This window comes from Chrysemys picta, chromosome 3 (genome assembly GCF_011386835.1).
Source record: "Chrysemys picta bellii isolate R12L10 chromosome 3, ASM1138683v2, whole genome shotgun sequence".
Lineage (NCBI taxonomy): Eukaryota > Metazoa > Chordata > Testudines > Emydidae > Chrysemys > Chrysemys picta.
Window position 1 is genome coordinate 40,165,816 of NC_088793.1, and position 26,733 is coordinate 40,192,548.

The 26,733-nt window shown below is 51.1% G+C and overlaps 1 protein-coding gene and 1 long non-coding RNA gene across 2 annotated transcripts in view; both read right to left on the minus strand.

Annotated features, from left to right (window-relative positions):
* LOC135982207 (uncharacterized) overlaps positions 1-26,733 on the minus strand; it is a 78,717-nt gene that overhangs the window by 3,088 nt on the left and 48,896 nt on the right. The window lies entirely within an intron of this gene.
* On the minus strand, positions 1,611-2,561 carry LOC101947574 (taste receptor type 2 member 7-like). The gene has a single exon (XM_005289713.2). The coding sequence runs from the start codon at positions 2,559-2,561 to the stop codon at positions 1,611-1,613; it is 951 nt and encodes a 316-aa protein (XP_005289770.2).

Genomic DNA, 26,733 nt, shown 5'->3' on the forward strand with positions numbered 1-26,733 from the left:
TTTCCAAGCCAGTCTTGCTACCATATGGAGGCTCTAATCCACTGAAAATTCCAATAATGGTATCCATAAAACAGAAAGGAATTCATAAGTTGACACAGTCATGTTCTCCAAACATGTCCCAAATTACCCTCGTCCAAAACCCAGAAAAGACCATATTTAGTAGACTGGGCTCTTTGTTTTTTAAATTTTAACTCACTAATTCAAGAATTTTCATAAACAGTGTCACCATTTTTCAACCATCTCTAATGTTCATTGCCTCAGGTTATTCCAGGGCTAGATGCCAATGCTGGGTCCCTTTCAAAAAAGGATTCTCCTTTTCCAGTGGAACTCAGTATTAGTCTACCCTGGAAACTCCTCCAATTACAGTCTAAAAAGTCTTAACCACAGTACTGACAATATTTTTTTTAATTTAAATCCTTTGTAAAAATATTTTTTCCAGGCAATGATCATGAACAATCCTTTCCACTCTCATAAACGTACATGTACATTCCCTTAACTATATTGTATCACAGTACTGTATTATCAACCTTAACCATTCATGCTCTATGTTCATGCTTCTTACTAAATTACCAAACAATTCACTAGTTATATGCAACTAATAGATTATTTGTCTAATTAACTGAATGGTTATGTAACTTTGAAAAAATATATGGATCAAGCATAAACTTTTTAGTATGACAGGGTGAATTTCAAAGTGCTAAGACACAGATTCCTGCTTTGAGTGAAGTTTAGTGCTGAAAAATTGCCAGTTGTATCCTCAGGTAGGTAGAGATGCAAGTACGCGGATTTCTGCACTCAGTTGAATTGTGGACACAAACAGTCTCTCAAAAAAGGAGGGTATCCTTTTGTAAATGTGGCCCCTACAACTGTTATTTCAATTATTCAAGTTGTTTTCTCTGTATCTGACAGACTAACAATTTCATGCTTGTTTTTCCATTGCAGCCTTTCACTGCAGATCAGATGATGACACCGTTACTTATTAAAAGAAGAAAGCTATAGTCATTTTGGGCCAGATTCTAATTAAGTCTTATCACCCAGATAACTGTTCTAAATGCTCGGGGACAGCAAGCTGTAATTGACTGGACTTTTTTATTAAATTTCAATGGGCAGTCAGTCCTACGACTGTCCTTTCTCTAACAAGACAGGCATGGACGAATCCATGCATAGGTTGCACTTTGCACATCATCTCATTTCTAGAAATGCCTGGTTTATTTATTTATAAACAGGAATGTCATTCCCCAGTGGAGACCAAATTTCAATCCTGGCCGAATCTATCATTTGAAAATGAATTTGGTGATCTCATACTGTTTTTCTTAGTCATCCACATCAAACGTCTGATACAATGAGAAGTCTCTTCTTAAAAGGATAGCAGTGCTGCTGCAGGAAAGGACTCATGTCCATTGGAAGAGTTTGAATGGGAATTGGTGGGAAATGTGCAAATGATCTCCTTGGGAAGTGTCAGTGGCTTTGTGTACTATAGCAATAAGAAAGATTTCAAATGGATAATAGATTGGAAAATATGGAAACAAAGAGGTAAATAGAATATTTTTCCACTACTGTGCTTTACAAAGGTAGTGAACATTCTTGATCCGGAAGGACAGGAATAGATATTATGAAGTAACCTCTCCAAAACAGGAATTGGCAGAATGCAGAATTTTTGCTGAGGCCAGTTTTAATTTGGGGTTGCCCAGAATCAAGATAATGGAGTGCAGAGAAGGGTAGACAGCAGCTACAAATGTACACACCATAATTTTCAATTCATCATTGAAATAGGATAGGTTTCCTATTGAGAATGTTGAAGCCACATAATAAATAGTGTAGATGATGAAAAAGGACACCACAGATTTAAGTGCACGCACATGGGCATCCATGCTGGGGTTCCAAAAACTTGGATTAAAGTCTGAATTAAGGTTCATGCTCCTGATGTGTCTCCAAAGGGATATGATTAGCAGAACAGATGAAGCAATAAATACAATAAGAGGGGAAATAGATCCTACGCTAAAAGTGAACTCCAAAAGGTTATTTTTATTGTCTGATATTGTACCATTTTTTGATAGACAATCTGTGGAGTTGTGAGAAAATACCCAGTAGGAATAACTAAACAATGTAAAAGCAACTGTAGTAACCAAGCAGTACAGCATAGAGCCCAAAAGCAGCCATGGCACCAGTTTGGAGATTTTCAGTTTTAACCAGCTGAAGAGGGATTGGTTGAAAGAGGCAATCTTCACACAGTAGAACACAGAAAGGCAGCTTGCAAAACAGAGACTCACTTGGTTTATGAACATCCAGGTAACTAGGTATGGCTGTAGTGTTTGAAATCTATCAAAGATATTTGGATATATCTTAGATAAAACATTGTCTAATGTCACCAAGATTTGTAGGCAAAATCTGGAGAAGGCCAAACTGGTTATGATCTTATCATAGGAAGTCAGTGTTCTGCTGTTGGCCCAGTTGATACAATTTAAGGCAACAATATATCCATTTGTAATAACTCCTGCTGATAATTCTATTGCTAAGATGATCAGATAAAAAATAACAGCAGGAGCTAAATATTTTTTCATCATTAATTCTTAGTTTGTAGCTCAGTTCTCGTGACTTTTCAGAAGACTTGTTTTAGAAAACATCAGATCAGAAGGCTTGGTTTAGAAGGTAGTCCATGTCCTTTTAGTACAGTTTCAAAAGCAGAATGAAAATTGAGTTTCATCTGTTGTTCATATATAGCCAGGTCATTTCATGAAGATTCAAATCTGGCATCTATCCTGTTACTAAGTGCCTAGTTCATGGAGAAAGATATTTGCATGCCCCTTCTCAGAATGCCCTGTTAGTGACTAATCAAATTATTATTTTAATAAACTGTAAATCATTTATTTGACTATGGTATGTGCTTTCTAAAATAAGGATGAGGTAGAACTTGAGTGGTACATTGGCCTTAGTTAGCCCTCAGCAAAAGAAATAATATTATATACATATGGCAATGATTAATGGAAATTGGAAGATACATTCTGATAACTTTGACAAGAAGCAATGGGCTTAAATTGCAGCAAGGTTTATGTTGAACATTAGGAAAAACTCCCTGTCAAGTTGGTTAAGCATTGGAATATATTGTCTAGGAAAGTTGTGGAATCTCCATCATTGGAGATTTTTAAGAGCAGGTTAGACAAATACTTGTCAGGGATGGTCTAAATAATACTTAGTCCTTCCATGAGTGCAGGGGACTGAATTAGATGACCTCTCGAGGTTCCTTCCAGTCTTATGTGATTCCTTAAAGGCTGCTTTGATGGCCAGTAGCTCTTTATCAAGGATGTCAGAGTTTTGCTTCACTGACGCATGCCTGTGTGAGTAAAAGACACAAGGGTGAAGCTGACCATCAAATGTTTTTGTTAGAGAGAGGACTGTTCACAGTGTGAAGTTCAAGGCATCCACTTCTGCCATAAATGGCTGGCACAGGCCTAGGTATGAAACTGGAGAAAAGCCTGTTGAGAGTGTTTGGATTAAGTTTAGAGATGAGAGCAACAAGGGTGATGTCATGGTGAGTATCTGATACAGACCACCAGACCAGGAGGATGAGGTAGACGAGGCTTTCTTCAGACAACTAACAGAAGTTTCTAGATCACAGGCCCTAATTCTCATGGGGAACTTCAATCACCCTGACATCTGCTTGGAGAGCAATACAGTAAAACCCAGACAATCCAAGAAGTTTTTGGAGAGTGTTGGGGACAACTTCCTGGTCCAAGGGCTGGAGGAAACAACTAGGGGCTGTGCTCCTCTTGACCTACTGCTCACAAAGAGGAAAGAATTGGTAGGGGAAGTAGATATAGGTGGCAACTTGGGCAGCAGTGACCATGAAATGGTTGAGTTCAGGATCCTAACAAAAGGAAGAAAGGAGAGCAGCAGAATACGGACTCTGAACTTCAGAAACATAAACTTTGACTCCCACAGGGTACTGATGGGCAGGATCCCCTGGGAGGCTAATATGAGGGGGGAAAGGAGTCCAGGAGAGCTGGCTGCATTTTCAAGAAGCCTTATTGAGGGTGCAGGAATAAACCATCCCTATGTGCAGAAAGAATAGCAAATATGGCAGGCGACCAGCCTGGCTTAACAGAGACATTTTCAGTGAGCTTAAACACAAAAAGGAAGCTTACAAGAAGTGGAAACTTGGACCGATGACTAGGAAGGAGTATAAAAATATTTCTCGAGCATGCAGGGGTGTAATCAGGAAGGCCAAAGAACAATTGGAGTTGCAGCTAGACAGCGATGTGAAGGGTAAAAAGAAGGCTTTCTACATGTATGTTAGCAACAAGAAGAAGGTCAGGGAAAGTGTGGGATCCTTACTGAATGGGGGAGGCAAACTAGTGACAGATGATATGGAAAAAGCTGAAGTACTCGATGCTTTTTTTGCCTCGGTCTTCACAGACAACGTCAGCTCCCAGACTGCTCCTGAACAGCACAGTATGGTGAGGAGGTGAGTATTCTTCAGTGGTGAAAGACAGGTTAAGGACTATTTAGATAAGCTGGACATGCACAAGTCCATGGAGCCAGATGCAATGCATCTGAGGGTGCTGAGAGAGTTGACTGATGTGGTTACAGAGCCATTGGCTATTATCTTTGCAAACTTGTGGCAATTAAGGGAGGTCCCAGACAACTGGAAAATATAGTGCCCATCTTTAAAAAAGGGAAGAAAGAGAATCCTGGGAACTATAGAGCTGTCAGCCACAGCTCAATCCCTGGAAAAATCATGGAGCAGGTCCTCCAGGAATCCATTTTGAAGCACTTGGAAGAGAGGAAGATGATCAGGAACAGTCAACATGGATTCAACAAGGGAAAGTCATGCCTGACCAACTTGCTTGCCTTCTATGATGAGATAACTGGATCTGTGAATATGGGGAAAGCTGTGGATGTGATATATCTTGACTTTAGCAAAGCTTTTGATACAGTCTCCCACAGTATTTTTGCTAGCAAGTTAAAGTATGGGCTGTATGAATGGACTATAAGGTGGATAGAAAGCTGGCTAGATCATCGGGCTCAACGGGTAGTGATCAATGGCTCAATGTCTAGTTGGCAGCTGGTATCAAGCAGAGTGCCCCAGGGGTCGGTCCTGAGGCCAGTTTTCTTCAACATCTCCATTAATGATCTGGATGATTGGATGGATTGCACCCGCAGCAAGTTCGCACATGACACTAAGCTGAGGGGAGAGGTAGATATGCTGGAGGGTAGGGATAGGGTCCAGAGTGACCAAGACAAATTGGAGGATTGAGCTAAAAGAAATTTGATGAGGTTCAACAAGGACAAGTGCAGAGTCCTGCACTTAGGACAGAAGAATCTCATGCACTGCTACAGGCTGGGGACCGACTGGCTATGCGGCAGTTCTGCAGAAAAGGACCTGGGGTTACAGTGGATGAAAAGCTGTATATGAATCAACAGTGTTCCCTTGTTTCCAAGAAGACTAACGGCATATTGTGCTGCATTAGTAGAAGCATTGCCAGCAGATTGAGGAACATGATTATTCCCCTCTATTTTTCATTGGTGAGTTCACATCTAAAGTATCACTTCCAATTTTGGGCACCCCACTACAGAAAGGATGTGGGCAAATTGGAGGAAGTCCAGCAGAGGGGCAACGAAAATTATCAAGGGGCTGGAGCACATGACTTATGAGGAGAAGCTGAGGAAACTGGGCTTATTTAGTCTGCAGAAGAGAAGAGTGAGGGGGGATTTGATAGCAGCCTTCAACTACCTGAATGTGGGTTCCAAAGAGGATGGAGCTAGGCTGTTCTCAGTGTTGGCAGATGACAGAACAAGGAGCAATGGTCTCAAGTTGCAGTGGGGGAGGTCTAGGTTGGATATTAGGAAATTCTATTTTACTAGGAGGGTGGTGAAGCACTGGAATGGGTTACCTAGGGAGATGGTGGAATCTCCATCCTTAGAGATTTTTAAGGCCTGGCTTGACAAAGCCCTGGCTGGGATGATTTAGTTGGGGTTGGTCCTGCTTTGAGCAGGGGATTGGACTAGATGACCTCCTGAGGTCTCTTCCAACCCTAATCTTCTAAGAATCTATGATTCTGTGAACAAAAATGGGGGCAGTGATGCAGTCAAAAGCCACTGGTTCCTCCTGGGACAAAAAAAATGGGATTCTTTCTTTAAGAGGGCTGTGATTGGGTTGACCACCCTGAGAAACTGTGGATGAGCCATATGGAGAAATTGGCAAAGCCCAAAAATTATTGCAGCCCCTGGATGTCCCTCAGCACTACCCAGTCAGTGATGGCTGCCACTTTGTCTGAGTCGATGGCCAAACTTCAGGGGAACTGATGTATCTCAGAAACTCTACTGTGTCTTTGTCAAACTAGCATTTCTCTGTGTTGGCCTATAGGCAGCATTGGTAAAGCCTTTATAAGACACTCCAAACATGCTGGGTGTTCTGTGCATGGTTGCTTGAAAAATAAGGATGAAGTCACAATAGATAATAATGAATTAATCCACCATGTCCCAGAAAATGTCACCGATAAAGTGTTGGAAAGACATGGGACCATTAAACAGACTGAATGGAATGACCAAGTATTCAAGGTGTTCATGCTGGGTTTGGAAAGCCATTTTCCACTCATCTCCTTCTTTCACCCACACCAGTTACTGGCCCCACAAAATCTGGCAGAGTGTAATCAGTCTATGAGTTCATTAATGAGGGGAAGCAGGTAATGGTTCCAAACTGTCACTATATTGAGGCCCCAGTAGTCAATGTAGGACCTCGGGAAATCATCCTTTTAAAAAAACACACAAAGATGGGGCCCCAGGTGGAGATATGGACAGTTGGATAAATCCCTTCTGCAGATTCTCCTGCGGATAGACATGAAGGGCTTGAAGCACTTGTTTGGAAAAGGTGATTTTGGTTCCTGGCTAAAGGTCAATTGGGCAGTCATATTTGTGTTGCAGCAGCCCGGGGGGCGGGGGGCGGCGCTGGAGGTCTGTATTTACCTTGTCAAAATGTCTTCAAGGTTGTACAAGTTATTTTGGTGGTGGCAGTTGGGATAGTTAGCAGTGTGCACAACTCCTGTGGGCCCATTCCCTCACAGCAGGGATTCCCCAGATGATGACACAGGCTTCAGAGGATACCAGTTCTCTCTTTGGCCTGAACACAGTAGAATTGTTGCCAGTACTTAGAGCAAATGTGTGCAATTCCTTTTTGCCTATGGATACAGAAGTCATGGGGAGCGAGCCAGGGCATTCCTAGGATGACTGGAAAGTGGGGAGCCTGAATTAACTGAAACTGAAAGGTGTCCTGGTGCCCTGTAGGGTAATGGTCTGGTAGATGACTGGCCTCAAGGTTAGGAGAGATGCCTCAATGGTTTCCACCAAATCTATGGAATTTTTATGCACAGCAGGGATCCTGTGGGCCTCAGCCACCTCTTGGTCTATAAAATTACCTTACCTTGAGTTTACCTGAGCCTCCAGGTAGAGTGCTGGACGCATCAGGAGTAGGAGCTACAATGGCAGTCAGAGTTGCATCAAGAGTAGATTTGTGATTGCTGCCATCCCAACAGAGGTGCATGGATGTCAAGTGTCTCTGGACGGGGAAAGGAACCTGCACAGATCAAACTCCTTATATGGGCTGAGGTAGACCCCAAAGCTGGTCTGAAATTTGCAGGATATCTCAAGGTGAAGTGTCCGCTGCCCCCACAATACAGACACAGGACCAACATTTGGCATCTGTGCTTCTCAGCCTCAGCCACATCTGGGCAGGCCCGGTCAATGTGCATGGGTTCTGGGGCCTGGACTGGGGTGTGCGATTGAGACTGGAGTATTGACAGAGCTCAAGGGACTGGGTCACATATATGGCACCGCTCAGTAGGCAATTGTGAATTCTGATCCATAGGTCAATCAGGTCATCGAGATGGGATGCTGACTTGACCAACACCAGTTCATTCTTTATATTATTGTTCAATGTCTCATTCCATTTAGTTTCAGCAGAGAGATGACAGAATTCAGCAGCATATAGGATAGCTGATTGATGCCCATGAAGTAGCATTTGCAGTGTAGCTTCAGCCACTTAGGTGCAGTGGTGGTCACTGAAGATAATCAACATGAATGAACATTGCCAACTGGCCCAGGACTATTCCAAGAGGGGGTCGGCCCAGGCCAAGGACTCCCCAGTCTGCAGACTAATGATGATCCCAATTTGGGCCTGGTCTGTGGGGAATGATTGGGTTTGTAGCAAGAGGAGCCATCATTGATTTAGGAAACCTCGGAATTAGCCATGACCACCATTAAACTTACCTGGGAAAAGGACTTTTGGCTCCTGGGGGGGCAGAGCCAGGGTTGGTGGTGAAGCTACCTGGGTTTGTAGAGCTACATTCTGCACCTGGAGGGTAGACACCTGCACCTGCAAGTTCTGTATGGTCCCCACCAGCTCCACCAGGGAAATATTGGCCAGAGAGGGGTCCATGCTGGTGAGATGGCCCCCTAGCCTTTGTATTGGGCTGCTCAAACCGTAGCTGACTAAGCTGTGGGCAATCAGGTCTGGTGGTTAAAATGTGTTTGGCCTACTGGATAGAGATGAGTCCAGGTTGGGGAGAGTTCAGGAATGAGCCGAGGGTCAGTACTGGAAAGAAAGAAGCCAAATGTCAGAGCCAGAGGGTAAACTAGAGTCATAAGCCAGAAGTGGAGCCAGGAATTGAAGCCAGAAGTCAGAGGGAAGAGGGGCTGGAACAGAGCAGGGACTGGAAGCTGACTGGAGCAGGTCTGGGACAAGTCCCAGCACAGCTGTGGTCATGATACACACTGAGCAGCCATTGATCTTCTGTGGGTTCCAGGCTTACAAGCAAGGCTGCTAAATGTGTAGCCAGCCAAGGACTGTGGCTATATATCAGTTCCAAAGCAGTGTAGCCGGGCTCATTGGTTGCCTAACCGTGAAGTTATTCATGGAGCAGGCCAGCAGCTGGTCCTAGCAGGTCTGGCCCTAGCAATACTCAAAACAACTAATATTAACAACAAGGGGAAAAGAATGCAACCCAACATAGGGAAAGAAAGGTTAAGGACTATTTAGAGAAGTTAGATGTATTCAAGTTAGCAGGGCCTGATGAAATTCATCTTCAGGTACCTTAAGGAACTAGCTGAAGCAATCTTGGAAACATTGAGAACTCATGGAGGATGAGTAAGGTCCTAGAAGACTGGAAAAGAGCAAATATAGTACCTATCTTTAAAAGGGGGAACAAAGGATCCAAGGAAATATAGACCAGTCAACCTAACTTCAATACCTGGATACTGGGGAAAAATATTCAACCAATTGTTCACCCACCTAACAGTAATTTCATCTAGACCACATTCCCTTTGTTTGCTTATGGGGAATGTCATGTGGGACTATGTCAAAAACCTTTCTAAAATAGATTACACTAAGCTGGAAGGAGTGACTAGTACTTTGGAGGACAGGATTAGAATTCAAAACAACCTGGACAAATTAGAAAATTGGTCTGAAATCAACAAGGTGAAATTCAATAGAGACAAGTGCAATGTACTATATTGAGGAAAGAAAAATCACATACACAACTACAAAATGGGGAATAAATGCCTATGTGGTAGTACTATTGAAAAATGTCTTGGGTTATAGTGGATCACAAATTGAATATGAGTCAACAATGTGACACAATTGCAAAAAAGGCCAATATCATTCTGGAATGTATCAGTAGAAATGTTGTATTTAGGACATTGGAGATAATTGTTCCACTCTACTCAGCACTGGTGAGTCCTCAGCTGGAGTGCTGTGTCCAATTCTGGCCATCACACTCTAACAAACATGTGGATAAACTAGAGAGATTTGAGAGGAGACAACAACAAAAAATGATAATCTGACCCATGAGGAAAAGTTAAAAAAACTGATCATGTTCAATCTGCAGAAAAGAAGATAAGAGGGAGGAAGGGAACTGATAAGAGTCTTCAAATATATTAAGGGCTGTCATAAAGAGGACAGTGGTCAATTGTTTCCATGTCCACTGAAGGTATAACAAGAAGTAATTGGCTTAATCTGTAGCAAGGGAGATTTAGGTTAGATATTAGGAAAATCTTTCTAACTATATGTATAATTAAGTTCAGGAAAGACTTCCAAGGGAGATTTTGGAATCCCCATAATAGAGGTTGGTCAAACAATTGTCAGGGATGGTCTTGCCTTGGCACAGGTTACTGGAACTGAGGATCTCTCAAGAGCTAGAATGTGGTTTATAAGTTTCAAATGTTATGTATGTGTAAGGGTGCTTTGTGACATATGCTGCATACAAGGCCAGGAGGGGGAAGAGCAAGGAGAAGAGGAGGATTCTATCAATGCAAAAAAAAAAAACCCCACTATTTTCTTTGCAGGCAATACAGTATGAGATGCAGCAGCAGTAGCTTCTCGCACAGCAGCAGGTTGCATGGCAAACAGCTGGGCAAAGTTTAGTGCAGCTTCCTCTTGAATGATGTTTTGCTACTATCTGAGCAGATGCTGCTTCTCCTCCAACTCTTGCTCACTCACCAGGGGCAGTCACTGCTCTCCTTCAGCATTCGCTTGTATGCCTCTAGTTTGATGGTGCTGAGTAGATGCTTTCAGGGCAAGCAGTTGGAATCCTGACAACTGAAAGAGGGGTCTTTAGGAAAGCATGAGTGTGCTAAACTAGAGATAATGGTAATCAAGAGAAATAGGACAGACCCTAGCACAGCCATGGCATGAGTCTAGGGATTCTAACATTCAGCTGAATGGTGTTGGGTATTTTATTTCAGAGTGAGAAATATAGAGTAAGTTGGCAAAACAGGGACTGGGCTGGTTTATAAAGAACCAAGCAACAAGGAAAATTAACCCCCTTTTCCATTTTGCTAAGTCTAGAGAGGGAAAATAATAAAAGTTCCTCAGCATTACTGTCTCATGAAGACAAAACAAAAGCAGGCTGAGATTAGATAGGATAATATCCCTCTCAGGGGGTTCACTCACTGCTGGTGGTGCCTTCTGCTGTCTTTCCTGGGGATTAGCTCCGGACAGGCATTGTGCCCTCCCCCTGGCATTGTCTCTTCCAGACCCTTCTCACTCTAAGAACCACAGGCTCCTCTTCATGACTCAGCCCTCCAGCCAGGTCATCATATGTGTTCCCCTTTCCAGAGTATCAAAGTCCTTCTTGACACATTGGCTCAGACAGTCTTTCCGACTGGGTATGTCTACACAGGGATAAAAAGCCTGCAACTGGCCTGGGTCAGATGACTTGTGTGCATGTGGCTTGGGCTCTGGGGCTGAAAAGTTGCCATGTAGAAATTCGAGCTTAGTCTGGAGCCTGAGCTCTGGGACCCTGTGAGGGTGTAAGGTCCCAGAGCTCAGGCCTCAGCCAGAGCCTAAAGCAGGGGCGGGCAAACTTTTTGGCCTGAGGGCCACATCGGGTTTCTGAAATTGTATGGAGGGCCGGTTAGGGGAAGCTGTGCCTCCCCAAACAGCCAGGTGTAGCCCGGCTCCCACCCTCTATCCGACCCCCCCTGCTTCTTGCTCCCTGACAGCCTCCCCGGGACTCCTGCCCCATCCAACCCCCCCTGTTGCCTGTTCCCTGACCGCCCCCGGACTCCCCGCCCGACTGTCCCCCACTACCCCATCAAACCCCTCCTCTCAATCCTGACTGCCTTCCCGGGACCCCTGCCCCATCCAACCACCCCTTCTCCCTCTCCTTGTCCCTCTCAACCGACCGCGCCCGGAACCCCTGCCCCTGACTGCCCCCCGATGCCCCATCCAAGCCCCCCTCTCCTTCCTGACTGCCCCCTGGGACTCCTGCCCCCATTCAACCCCCAGTTCCCCTCCCTCTGACCGCCCCAACCTCTATCCACACCCTGATCCCTGCCCACCACCCCAAACTCCCCTGCCCTCTATCCAACCCCCCCAGCTCCCTGCCCCCTTACCATGCTGCCTGGAGCACCGGTGGCTGGTAGCACTACTGCCACACCCCCCAGAGCACCAGGACAGGCAGCCACGCCGCCTGGCTGGAGCCAGCCACGCCACCGCGCAGCATAGAGCACCAGGTCAGGCCAGGCTTTGCAGCTGCGCTGCCCCAGGAGCTCGCAGCCCCGCCGTCCAGAGCACTGCACCGGCAGCACAGTGAGCTGAGGCTGCGGGGGGGAGGGGAAACAGCCGTGGAGGAGCTGAGGGCTAGCCTCCTGGGCCAGGAGGTCAGGGGCCGGGCAGGAGGGTCCCGTGGGCCGGATGTGGCCTGTGGGCCGTAGTTTGCCCACCTCTGGCCTAAAGTAAAGTCTACATCGCAATTTTTAGCTGTGCAGCTCAGTCCCTGTGAACCCAAATTACCTGACCCAGGCCAGCCATAGCCATGCCACAGGTTTTTTATCCCTGTGTAGATGTAGCAAGGATTTCACCCAATCAGCCTGTTTCTCAAAAGACCTAAATTGACACAGGTTCCAGAAATAATCAGATGGACAATATAAAACGAAGTTAGTCTGGGGTATTTTTGCTCTCTTTCTTGAGGATTTCCAGAACATTTTATTTAGAAGCTCAAATTTAGATAGTGGTTGTGCCCTGGTGTCTGATACAGATATAATATTAGGCCTCTTCATGCAAATAAAAAAAGCTGGTGATTATTTTTCATATATTTGTCAGCAATAGGTAGCTGCTTCCAGGGAGATGCAAAACTGGGAAGTATTATCTTACTACCATCCATTTCATAGTTCTATCTTTATGCTTCACTGTCCAGAATGTTCCCCTGTTACTAGAAACAAATGTTGCTCTTTTCCCACTGACTTCAATAGTAGGGATGCATGCCATGTAACTCAGAGTAGAATTTGGCTCATATGGTTTTCCTTGTATTATATATAAACATACATTTCACATATTTATAGTTTTAAAAACTTCATACAATTTTAATAGAAGAGAGAGAGAAAGAGGGAATCTCTAACATATGTTCTAATTTTTGCTATGAAATATAAATACTTTAATATATGAGATTGTTGGCACCCTTTTCTCAATGAGAATTTATGTTTTCATCGCAATTAGTGACCTAAAATATCAACTTCCAGGAGAAAAAGGATTTAAAGTGAAGAGCTGTAACTCATTAAGTTGAGTTTTCTTCACTAGCAATAAGAGTAATCCATTGTTTGTCACATTGCATATGGTGAGCCGAAACCTTTAGCAATAACAGTATGTCAATAATTTTGCAGTTTTCTTTTCTTGTGAAAGGGACTAAAAGAATCACTGAAGTAAATAATACTGCTCTGAGTCTGCCTCCTGAACTCTGCACATTGGGAGTACATACCAGGGACTGGAAGCATCAGTATGCCACTACTTCAGTTATGTATAATGACTGCAATTTACAGAGTAGGTAGATGCAGAAGTGCCCACAGAGATTCAATTATCTCCCAAAATAGTAGTGCACCGTATAGCAGCCTACAAGTCTCTGAGAAGTGATCACTACCCACCCTGTTTAAATTGCAGCAACAAAAAAAGAAACTTTAAAAACTTTAATCGTAGATCATACTTTAACAGAGGTTTTCAGAAACCCATGTCTTATACAGTACCAATTTGAATTCTAAATGGATGGTCCCCCAGGGGTTCACCCTGGTGTCCTGATAGGAAAGCTTCATTATTTTGAAGCATTAAAGATCCTTGAGTGTCTCATGGTTTTTCTGTGTGTGTATTTGCTATTTATCAAGTAGTAACCACTGCTCTTCATTTTTTTTTTAAATTATATACTGCCAGCTGTGTCCTAGGAATTTTATAGACTGGCATGAAGACAAGGTCTGTGGGACTCAAAGAGCTTCTCGAGTATTGATTGTACATTATTTTCTAGAGGTTGAATCAACAATAATTTAAACATTCTCATGAAATGCATTAAACGTATCTAGAGTACAGTGAATGAGCTGCATCGGGATAAACAAAAAGCAGTTGTCAAGATTTTCAAATGTTTGTACTTAAATTGTGACTCCAACATCCTTACTCATGTTCCTAAATAAATACCCTGATGTTCTGTTACTGAAAAACTGCTTATTTCAATGGGATCTGTTCCATAAAGCTATTTACACTCTGTGGGCTTGTCTACACTGCCTCCTACCCCCTAATTCAGACTACAGGGGTATGAGTAGCAGTGAGCACCTAAGTGTTGTGCTGTAACTCCCCTGTCTGGACACTGTGGGAGTGAGGGAAAAGGTTCCTGTTCCCATTGATATATCCTTTTCAAACAGGATGATGTTAATCTGAACTGGGAACAGTTTAGTTCATGCCTGCAGTATCTACATGGGGGAGTTACAATGTAGTAAGTTAGTGCACACTGCTATATATACCCCTGTAGTCCTAACTGCGGGACAGTGTAGATATAGCTAAAGATCTGTGGGGCAATGAGTTTTTTACAATGTGTGAGTACAGCATCTAGCAGAATGGAGCTCTGAACCTCTAGATAACACAATACAAATGCTAAAAAATAATTCTGAATCCTACAGTATAACATATTCTCAACCACCCAGATTCAACAGCTAGAAAACTAAAACCAGATGTATAACTTCATAGATTCCAAGGCCAGAAGGAACCATTTTGATCATCTAATCAGACTGCCTGTATAACACAAGCCATAGAACTTCCCCAATATTATTCCTAGAGCACTGCTTTTAAAAACACAACCAATCTTGATTTTAAAAATGTCAGTAATAGAGAATCCACCACAATCCTTGGTAAATTGTTCCGATGGTTAATTACCCTCACTATTAAAAATATAAACCTTATTTCCTGTCTGAATTTGCCTAGCTTCAACTTCCAGCCATTGGATCGAGTTATACCTTTCTCTGCTAGATTGAAGAGCTAATTATTAAATATTTGTTCCCCATGTAGATATTGATAAACTGTAATCTGGTTGCTCCTTAACCTTCTCTTTGTTAAGATAAATAGATTGAGCTCAGTACTGCTGCAAGTATTGTGTAACAGATTGGAAAAGGAAGGATTTCACTCTTACAAAACATAGTAAGAAACATACTTTTGCTAAACTTTATGTCATTGACATGCCAGCATATACAATCTGCAAAATTGAAAAGACCTAAAATAAAATAGTTCTAGGTGAAGAGTATCTATCTAAAAATCTATGCTGTAAAAAGGAGTGGAAATATAACATGGTGTTTACTGATAACCTGACCTCCTACATACAAAAGAAATGGCAAGAAAGATACTGAATAAAAGAAAGAGAGAGAAAGATATTATGTGAAGTTGGAAGTGGTCATGTAAATCTCAGGAGAACTTTATAAGTAAATATTTTCTGAAACTACTGAAAATATGTAATTTGTAGCACAAAGAAACAGACATTTGGAAATAAGTGATGTAAAGTGAATTGTTTTGATATGCTGGTTTAGTATTTCAATACTACTCATGAAAAAGGCTAAATAATCTTATACAGCATCCCTCATGACCCATGAAGAAAATTGTATAGTACAATATAAAACAATGTTTTTCTGAAAATATATTTCACAGATTTAGCAGCCTTCTGAAGTCAATGGCAAAACTGTGATAATGTCACAAACCAGCTAAAAATGTTTGTGCTACCAATGAGCATGTATTTCTAGCTTCTGGGAATAAATAGACATAAGAATCCTATATGAATAGGATAATATTTAGCACTTACACGGATAGTACTTTGTGTGTTTGAAGCACTAGCTAATATATCATGGACTTAACAGTTAATGGAAAGTATATACTTTTGTTTGCAAAATATAACAAACCAAAACAAACACTCTTACTCATCATTTGTTATTTATTTACAAATTTTAATCACCTCACCTCAACATCACTAATATGAAGGATTCTGACACATGATCTTGTTTAAAATGATCAACCTGATTCCCATATTCTGACACCTTGTTGGAAATTTTTAAGAATAAGACACTGGCTACTGCCAAGGATATCTTTGGAACAACAAAGAAAAAACATCTTGACTGGTTTGTGGTATCTGAACATCTGCTGCTTCCACTTATAGAAAAGAAAAAACAAGCTCACCTAAATTTACTTCAACAACCAACTAAGTCCAGAACTCTCAACTTTAAAGAGGCTAAGGCTGCAGTTCAGAAAGCCACCAAAGAATGTGACCAGAAGTATTGGCAAGACCTGTGCAAAAAAATTCAGACCTGCTTTGAAAGAGGGGACCTTCATGATACCTATAATGGAATTAAAGAGGCACTTGGTCCACCTTGTAGAAAGATGGCAAACCTGAAAGTGAAAGATGGTACCACATTGGCTGACAGGCAAAAACAACTTGACTGATGGACTGAGTATTACAAGGACCGCTACACAAAGGATGCCATTATCTTTGATACTGAATTAGCTGCCATCCCCCAGCTCCCAGTGATGCAGGAGCTGGACCAAATACCAACTCTTGAAGATGTAGAGAAGGCTATCAAATATTGCACCTGGGAAAGCAGCAGAAAATGATCAGATATCTCTGGAGCTCCTAAAGACAGAGGGGAGGAAGCTTGTGAGTGATATCTATGCAATTCTCTGCACCTGTTGGGAAGAAAGCCATATACCCCAGGATCTGAAAGAAGCAAAGATAATTCCTCTGTATAAAAATAAAGGAGACAGAGCAGATTGCACAACTATTGAGGGATATCTTTGCTCAGCATGGTCAGCAAAGTGCTTGCAAGGGTCCTGTTGAAAAGATTCTAAGTCCTTGCTGAGAAAGTCTATCCTGAGAGCCAGTGTGGATTCAGAGCTTGGCGCTCCATGGTTGACATATCCTTCTGTAATAGTCCGGTGCGGGGGTCGTGCCCTCTCAGGGGCCGTCGGGAGCCAGGCCGCCTCACTACACGTCCGAATCGTGTCTCGGGTTCTGCGGTTCTCGGGGCCTGCCCCTCAGTCAGGGCTGGGCGGCAGCCCTGGTCCGGGTTCCGGTTCTCACAGCCGGAGCTGGGGAACTACAAAGTCACATAAGTTCCAAACGCTAGCTCAGGGCGCAACACACAAGGGTCCAGGGGGGCTCAGAACCTTCCTGCAGGCTGAGCACCCCCAAAGTCAGGGGTTAAGGCCCGGCCCTCAATCAGGGCGGGGCAGCACACAATAGTCCAGGGGGGCTCAGGTCCGTGCAACGGGAGCTGAGCACTAACAAAGTTAGTAAGCCCTGGCCCTTAGTCAGGGTGGGGCAACAACAATAGTTCAGGGGGGTTCAGATCCGGGTCGCAGGAGCTGAGGACTAACAAAGTTAGTAAGCCCAAGCCCTTAGTCAGGGCGGGGCAACAAACAATAGCCCAGGTATGAGGCTGGAGCGCTGGCTGGAGAGGGAGGCTGCCACCCGTAAGAGGGGTGGCAGGGGGGACACAGGCCCACCCACTCCACTGTGTCCCAGCCCGGGGCCCTAAGAGCGGCAGTCAGTCTGCCGCTGTGTCGGTGGGGTCCTGACCGCAACACACCGACATTGGCTCCTCTGTTGTAGAGAGACTGGGGTCAGCTACCCCCGGGCTACTTTCCATTTCCCCCTCCATCGGTACCTGCTCATCACTGGGCTCGGCCGCGGGGTCCCACACCATGGGTTCCTCAGCTCGCAGAGGGTGGTCTAGGTCGGGCTGCTCCTCCAGTCTCGGGTCAGGGGGGCGCTCGGGCCCCTCCTCGAGGTACCGTGCTCGGGGTAGGCTCGGCCAATCCACTTCGGGGTACCTTGCTCGGGGAAGGCTTGGCCAATCCACTTCGGGGTACCTGGCTCTGGGGAGGCTCGGTCCGTCCGCGTCGGGGTACCTGGCTCTGGGAAGGCTCGGTCCGTCCGCGTTGGGGTACCTGGCTCTGGGAAGGCTCGGTCTAGCCGGAGCTCGCACCGGCACGTCTGTCCTCTCCGGCCGCTGGGCTCCAACTGAGTGCTGGGGCCTGGCTTTTATACTTCCTGTCCCGCCCCTTGACTTCCGGGGGGCGGGAACAGGTGGCGGTGGCTCCGCCCACTTGGGTGCCAGTTCAGGCTACTCTTTCTCAGGGGCCGTCGGGAGCCGTCCCTTCTCCCTCCATCTCTTCCTGGCCCTCTCCTGCTGCTGCTATTGCTGCTGTCGCTGCTGCTGCTGCTGCTGCTGCTGCTGCGTGAGTGAGTGAGGAGTGCGGTGGGGGGGGCCTTGCTGGCCTGCCCCCCCCCTCGCCCTCGCCTCCGGAGGGAGAAGCATCGGCCCCCCAACGCCAACACCGATACCATCTGGGGGCCCACCTGCCTGCTTGCTTGCCTGCCTGGCCGGCTGCCCAGCCGGCTGACTGCCGCTCGCTGCTGCTGTTGTTCCTGTGTGGGAGCCGCTGCCTCCGTCGCGGAGAGCGAAGAGACTGCGTCCCTGGTTCGAGAGATTGTGGAGGGGGTTGTTTGAGAACTGTGTTTCGAGTGACTTTGCCATCTTTGCTCCTGGGGTGGTGGTGCCCCCGGTCGCGTTAGGAGTGTGGACGGTACTGAGCCTCTCGCTCGTAATTCCTCGGACTGGAAGCCATCGCTTGCCAGGAAGCTCCGAGGTCGACTTGGGATCCTGCTGTCCCGTCCCCCATCTGCTCCCCCTCTGCCACCACCACCACCGCCGACAGCTGCCGACAACCCCTCCACCCCCCCGCGTGCCACCTGGACCTGCTTTTCGCCCCTCGCCTCTTCCACCGTCCAGGACTGTTTATCTGCAGCAGTGAACGGCGGAGCCTACGCGAGCGCTGTGGGTGCACCTTTTCCCCTGCCCTGGACTTCTCCTGCCCCCCATCTGCGTTTAGCTGGTGGGGTCCCCTCCCTGCAGCCCCCCCTGTATTAGTTGGCCCTATCCTACCCCCTCCTTTTGAGCCCCTTCGGTTTATTTGTTTGGTGCCCATTCCCCCCCCCCTCGGTTCCCAGCCTGCTGGCTGCGTTCCCGGCCCTGTCCTTGGGCTGCGGCTGGCTGGAGTTTTTCCTCCTACCCCCGTCCTTGGGCTGCAGCTGGCTGGACATTCCACTCTGTTTCTGAGCCGCTGCTCTTGTGCACCCCCCCCCGCGCGCTTGTGCCCCGTTTCGTTGCCCCCCTCTCACTGTTCACGCCCCCTTTTGCTGTTGTTGTGGTCCTCCCCCCCCAGTGTAGCCGGAGGAGCCGGCTTTCTTTCTGGCACCTGTGCCCCCCCCTCTTTTTTCGCCCCTGTGTGCCCCCTCCGTTGGCTAGCGGGGGGGAGTGGTTGCTTTTTCCTTGTTCCCCCATTCCCCACCCCGGGGGCGCCCCCCCTCCCCTTCCTGTAGCCTTCTAGGAGGGAGTGGTTAGCCCCCTTCCCCTTCTTCCCCCTTTTCCCCGCCCCGTTTGCTGGACCCTCCTCCTCTGTCCTTTGCTTAGAGGGGGGGAGCAGCTGCAGGTTGTGATGGCAGGGTACTCTGCCCCCGCCCCTGCCCCTGCCCCTGCCCCTGCCCCGCTCCCTTCCTCTGCCCTGTTGTCCCCGTCCGCCCCAGTGGCCGGCCCCTCGGCTGGCCCTGCCCTGGACACCACCGCTGCCACGGCTGCTCCCTCCACCGGCAGGAAGGGCCAAGGGAGGAAGAAGGGCAAGGGCCCCGCCCGTGGAGCTAAGCCTCCTGCGGGCGGGGCTGCGACCCCCGCCGCGGCCCCGACACCGGCCGTGGCCCCTCCCTCTCCGGCCGTCCCTTCCACCAGCTCTGGAGGTGCTCCGTCTCAGGCCCCCAGAGCGTACGCCCAGGTGGCCGCCGCCTCTCTGCGTGCCGCCGCGTCGTCCGCCCCGACCGCCGCCTCTGGACCCATCCCTGGTGACCACGGCCCCTTCCCCTCGCTGACGAGGAGGCATGGCGTCCGTTGCCACTTGGTGCCTGCCTCGCCCCACGTTGAGACCTATGTGCGGGCGTTGGCGAGGGTGGTGGGACCCATGGCCATCGTGGCGGCCTCCAAAATGTACGGGAAGGCCGTGTTCTTCCTGGCATCGGAGGCCGCCGCGCAGGAGGCGGTGGAAAGAGGCCTGGCGGTGGGAGGCGTGTTTGTTCCCTTGGAACCTCTGGAGGACCTGGGCGTACGGGTGGTCTTGACCTCCGTCCCGCCCTAACTCCCCAACACCGCCCTGTTGCCTGCCCTCTCCGCCCTGGGGAAGCCCATTTCTGTTCTGAGCCCTCTCTCGTTGGGCTGTAAGGACCCCGTCCTCCGGCACATCCTGTCTTTCCGCCGGCAGGTCCAGCTCCAGCTGCCGGCGGCGGCAGGTGCCGGAGTGGCGCTCGAGGGGTCCTTCCTGGTGCCCTACCGGGGGGGCCACTACCGGATCCACTATTCGATGGGAGAGGCCCGGTGCTTCCTCTGCCGGGTGCCGGGGCATGTCCGGAGGGACTGTCCCCTGGCCCGGCCTGGAGGGGCGTCCGAGACCCCCGGGGCCCGGGAGGGTGCTGGCCCTGTCATCGCCGGCGACCCTAGCGGTTCGGCCACTGCTGCTGCTGCCGCCGCCCCTCCTCCTTCTGCCGCGATTCCCGCTCTGGCCGCGGAGACGGCCGAGCGGGCGGGCCTTGCCGTCGCCGACCCTGGATCAGTGGGGCATGTGGAGGAGGGAGCGGGGCGGCTTCCGCCGGCCGCAGGGAAGGACCCGCCCCAGGGGGAGGTTTCCCTCCCCCCCGCTGCCCCTCCGCCCCTGCCGCCCCGAGCCCCGAAGCCATCGCCCTTGCTCTCTGGCCCTGCCCCTGCTGACCAGCCCTCCACCTCCTCTTCCAACTCGGGGGGCTGGGTGACCGTCCGGGGGAAGCGCGGCGCCCGCAGGTCGCGGGCTCTCTCCCTCCCCTCTGACAAGGAGGAAGAGCAGGCCCCCCGAAAGATGCCGTGGGGGGCCGACGTTGCTATTTCTGTTACCGCGCCCCCGGCCGGTGCCCAGCAGGAGGCGCCGGCCATGGAGACCGTGGATGCCGTGGCAGCGGCTGGGGACACTCCTGTCCCCTTTGCTGAGCCCCCACCTGAGGAGGCCTTGGTAGCGGTTCTCCCGGCCCTTGCTCCATCTGTACCCCCTGCTGCCGCCGCCGATGCCGGGGCGGCCTTTGTCTCCATGACTGGCGGAGAGGTCGCCGGGGCCGAGGGGACCGCTTTCGCCTCCATCTTCGATGAGATCAAGGCCCTGGGTCTGACCCCGGTTACCCAGGGGGAGGAAGACCCTCCGCCAGCGGGCCCCGATCCGGGCGCTGGTTTAGTCCCGCCCCCCCCCTTCTGCTCCCGGTTCCTCGCCCCACTCCGCCACCCCCGATTTAGTCCTGGGGGAACCCTTAGCCCTACCTGCCAGCCCGGCCGTGACTACCATCTCGTGCACGGCCGCCGAGCCCCTTGGGGCGACGGCTGTTGCTGAGCGGCCGGTTCCTGCCCCCGATCCCGCCCCTTCCACTGTTCCTGCCCCTGAGGCTTCCCCTGTCCCTGCTGCCTCCGTCCCCTCGGATGCAGACCCTGGCCGAGGGGAGCCGCAGTCTAGCGGCTTGGCAGCGGGGGGTGGGGAGCCCGTTCCCGTTCCCGTCCCTGATCCTGTCCCCTCTCCTGCCCAAGTCCCTGTTCCTGCCTCGAGCCCCACCCCTACTCCCGCCCTTATCCCTGTTCCTGTCCCCGAGGTGTCTCTCTCTGCCACCTCTGGTCTTACTGCCGCCCCCGGGGTTGTCGCATTTCCGTTGCCTGCAGACAACCCTCAGGGGGCGGTTTTCGTGTCTCCCCTTCCTGCCACTGTAGGGGCTGCGTTGCTTCTTCAGCCGCCCTCTCCTTTGCCGGGGATGGGGACGGGCTGCCCAGCGCAGCAGCGCCGGAGCTCGGCCCCTTGTTTGTCCGTCACCGTGGGCCGCGAGGACCCTTCAGGGGCCCCGCCGGAGGACGGCGGCGGCTTGGCCGCTGCCTCCCCCTCCGCGCTGCGGGATGAGCTGCGCCTCTTTCTATCCGATTCCCGTGGTTCCACGGGTAAGGTGCAGCTCGCCCTTCAGCTCTGGGGGGACTTCCATCTCATCCTCCGGGCCGTGAAGGCGCTTTTGGGGGAGGGGCGGGGGTCCGGTCAGCGGGACATCGCGGCCTATCGGCGGGCCCGCAAATTCCGCGACTCCCTTTTGACCTTCGGAGTCGAGACCGGGATCTTGCGGGGCCCGCTGGGGGCCGATGGTCCCTCCGCCCGTGAGGATCTGCCCCAGCCCTCCGCATGACAGCTACCACCTTTGCATCGTTGAACGCCCGGGGCTGTAGGGTGGGTCTCCGCAGGAGCCAGGTGCTCTCCTTCCTTCGGGAGGGGGGGTACTCTGTGATTTTCCTGCAGGAGACCCACACGGCTCCGGCTGTCGAGGCTAGCTGGCGGCTGGAGTGGGGAGACGGGGTTTATTTTAGCCACCTCAGCGCCCACTCGGCTGGGGTGGCCATCCTGTTCTCCCCGGGGCTGCGGCCTGAGGTGCTGGGGGTCGCCGAGGTCGTGCCGGGCTGCCTGCTGCACGTCCGGGCCCGTGTGGAGGTGCTGGTTCTGAACTTGGTCAACGTCTATGCCCCGAACACGGGCCAGGAACGAGTGCCTTTCTATCGGCGGGCGGCGGCCTTCCTCGGCACTCTGGATTCTCGCGAGTGCCTGATCCTGGGCGGGGACTTTAACACCACCCTCGAGGACCGGGACCGCTCCGGGCTTGAGTCTTCCCAGGCAGCCGTGGGCGTCCTCAGGGAGATCGTAGACCATCACTCCCTGGTGGACGTCTGGCGCGAACACCACCCGGACGACGACACCACCTTCACTTATGTCCGGGTGGAGGACGACCGGTCGCGCCACTCCCGGTTGGACCGAATCTATCTGTCCCGTTTTCATCTGGTGTGGGCCCATGCCTCCAGCGTCCGGCCGGCCCTGTTCTCGGATCACCATCTGGTGACTGTGACGGCCTCTCTCAGTTCCGAGTGGCCAGGGCTGGCCTATTGGCATTTTAATAATAGTTTGCTGGAGGACGTGGGCTTCGTGGCGTCCTTCCGGGAGTTCTGGCTGGCCTGGCGGGGGCAGCGGCGCGCCTTTCCCTCGGCGCGGCGGTGGTGGGACATGGGGAAGGTCCGCGCGTGGCTCTTCTGCCGGAACTACACCCGGGGCGCCAGCCGGCGGCGGGATGCGTTGATGGGGCAGTTGGAGCGGGAGGTCTTGGAGCTGGAGAGGCGTCTGGCCTCCGGCCCCGAGGATCCACCCCTCTGCGCGGCGTACCGGGAGAAGCGGGAGGAGCTCCGGGCCCTGGAAGACCACCGGGCCCGGGGCGCGTTCGTTCGATCCCGCATCCGTCTCCTTCGGGAGATGGATCGCGGCTCCCGCTTCTTCTACGCCCTAGAGAAACGGAGGGGGGCCAAACAGCATGTCACCTGCCTCCTGTCGGAGGACGGCGTCCTCCTCACGGATCCGGAGGAGATGCGTGGCAGGGCCAGGGCCTTCTACGCCGCTCTTTTCTCCCCGGATCCGACCGACGCCGAGGCCCGCAGGGTGCTCTGGACCGGGCTCCCGACGGTCAGCGCGGGCGGCCGAGACCGGCTGGAGCTGCCTCTTTCTCTGGCCGAGTTCTCGGCAGCCCTCTGGCTCATGCCCACTAACAAATCTCCGGGCATTGACGGGCTGACCGTGGAGTTCTACCGCGTGTTCTGGGACGTCCTCGGCCCAGACCTCGTCACCGTCTGGGCCGAGTCCTTGCAAAGCGGGGTCCTCCCTCTCTCGTGCAGGCGAGCCGTGCTCGCCCTGTTGCCAAAGAAGGGGGACCGCCGCGATTTACAAAACTGGCGTCCCGTCTCGCTCCTCAGCACGGACTATAAGGTCGTAGCGAAGGCCATCTCGCTGCGGCTGGGGTCCGTGCTGGCGGACGTGGTCCACCCCGACCAGACCTACACCGTCCCAGGCCGGAGCATCTTTAACAACCTGTACTTGGTCCGGGACCTATTAGAGCTGGGACGTAGGGATGGTCTGTCGTTCGCCCTCCTGTCTCTGGACCAGGAGAAGGCGTTCGACAGGATGGACCACGGGTACCTCCTGGGCACTCTGCGGGCGTTCGGCTTCGGGCCCCAGTTTGTGGGCTTTCTCCAGGTGCTGTACGCTGAGGTGGAGTGTCTGATCAGGCTCAACTGGACCCTGACCGAGCCGGTCAGCTTCGGGCGGGGAGTAAGGCAGGGGTGCCCCCTCTCGGGCCAGCTGTACGCTCTGGCGATCGAGCCCTTCCTCTGCCTCCTCCGCCGGAGGTTAGCGGGGTTGGTGCTCCGGGAGCCGGAGCTGCGGCTGGTCCTGTCGGCGTACGCCGACGACGTGCTCCTCATGGTCCAGGACCCAGAGGATCTGGTGCGGGTGGAGGCCTGCCAGGCCATTTATTCAGCCGCCTCCTCCGCCCGGGTCAACTGGGTCAAGAGCTCTGGCCTGGTGGTCGGGGACGGTTGGCAGGCGGGCTCCCTCCCACCCGCGCTTCAGGCCATTCGGTGGAGCGCGGGTCCGCTGCTCTATCTAGGCGTTTATCTTTCCGCCACGCATCCTTCTCTGTCGGAGAACTGGCTGGATTTGGAGGCCAGGGTGCGTGAGCGGTTGCGGAGATGGACGGGACTGCTCCGGTGTTTCTCCCTGTGAGGGAGGGCGCTGGTGCTGAACCAGCTCGTCCTGTCCATGCTCTGGCACCGGCTCAACACCCTGAGCCCGACCCCGGGACTCCTGGCCGGGCTCCAGAGGATAGCCCTGGAGTTCTTCTGGCCTGGACTGCACTGGGTCTCTGCAGGGGTTCTGAGTCTTCCCCTGGAGGAGGGGGGACAGGGCCTGGTCTGCCTTCGTAGCCAGGTCCATGTCTTCCGCCTCCAGGCCCTGCAGAGGCTCCTTTATGGCGCAGGTAGTCCGGCATGGAGCACGTTAGCGCACGCCTTCCTCCGCCGCCTCCGAGGGCTCCGATACGACCGGCAGCTCCTTTTTCTTCACCCGAGAGGTCTTCCGCGAGACCTCTCGGAGCTGCCGGTCTTCTACCAGGACCTTCTCCGGACCTGGAAGCTTTTCTCGGCGACCAGGTCCACTGTGGCCACCGAGGGCGTGGATCTCCTCGCGGAGCCCCTGCTGCACAATCCCGATCTCCGTGTGCAGGTGGCGGAGTCACCCTCGGTGAGCCGGAGGTTGGTCCTGGCGGAAACCACCAGGGTCGGAGACCTCCTGGACTACACCAGAGGGGACTGGGTGGATCCCCGCGCGCTTGGTCGGCGCATGGGGCTCTCCACCCTCGTGACCCCTCTGCGTGTACGCCAGGAGGTGGGCGCTGCATTGTCACCTCCTGCTCTCGGCTTCCTGTGGCGGGCCCTGCGGGAGGGTGCTCCCCGCCCACCCCTCACCCCGGGTCCTCCGGATCTTTTCATCGGGCCCCTGTTCCGTGAGCCCCCCCGGCTCCCCCGCTCCCATAATCCGAGCCGGCTGCGCGCTCTGCAGCCGGTCCGGTTTCGAACCGCGCCCAGAGACCACCTGTACACGCTCGTGCTCCACACGTTGCATCACCTCACCCTCGTGTCCCGCCCCGACACCAAGTGGAGGGACTATCTGCTACCTGTGGAGGGTGAGGTGCCCCGGTGGGCCAGCCTTTATTCCACCTTAGTTCCCAGGCCCGCCGGGGACATTGGTTGGCGGCTCCTTCATGGAGCCGTGAGCACGGGCGTGTACTTGGCGTGGTTCATCCCTATTCCCGAGGCCTGCCCATTCTGCGGCATCAGGGAGACCCTGGCGCACGCTTACCTAGAGTGCGCCAGGCTGCAGCCCCTTTTCCGGCTCCTCCAGAACCTCTTGTTGAGGTTCTGGCTGCACTTTTCCCCACACTTGTTTATTTATGCACACCCTATCCGTGGCCCCACTAAGTCGCGGGACCTCCTCGTCAACCTCTTCCTGGCCCTGGCCAAACTTACCATCTATAATACCAGGGAGAAGATGTTGGACGAGAGGGTGCTCTGCGACTGTGGGGCCTACTTCCATACCTCTTTGGTCTCACGTCTCCGGGCGGAGTTCCACTGGGCAGCGTCCGCTGGCTCCCTTGCCACCTTTGAGGAGCAGTGGGCGCTGTCCGGGGTTCTCTGCTCGGTGTCCCCATCCAGTTCCCTGATTTTGAACCTTTGACCGTCACCTCGCTCCCTGTTTTTTTATTAGTTGTCCCAAGTAATCATTTGGTACTGGGTCCAGTGGTCCCTCCCGCTAGGCTGGGGGAGGGGCCTTTCATAGTGGGCGGGTGAGCCCGCCCACTTCCCGGTTCGCCAATATGGCCTCACTACACCTTCACATTGCACTTGTTTCAAGAAAAAAGCCGTGAACAACAGACACCTCTGTGTGTAGCATTCATTGACCTACAAAAGGCCTAGTAGGGATGGCATCTATAAGATCCTGTTGAAAATTGGCTGTCCACAAAAGGTGCTCTCCCTATTCAAGGAGTTCTAAGAGGGAATGAAGGCAACCATCTAGTATGAAAATGAAACATCATCCGAGTTTAGTATTGATACTGATATGAAGCATGACTGTGTCTTAGTTCCCACTGGCTTTGGCATCTTCTCTATTCTTCTTAAGTACACCTTTGGAAATGATCAATCTGGCATACTAATTGATTTGAGGATGGATGGAGGCTTGTTTAACATCAGACGATTCCAGAGCAGAAGGCATGTCACCCAGCTTTCTATTTGGGATCTGTTTTTTGCAGATGACCCTGCATTCATCTCTAATTCACCTGATGAACTGCAGGTCATGATGAACAAGTTTTCTGATGCATGCACAAAATTTGGCATGATAATCAGTATCAAGAAAACAGTTCTCAAGTCACGAGGTACCAACAGTCCACCTAAAATCTATGTCAATAATGAAGCTCTGGACAACATGAATCA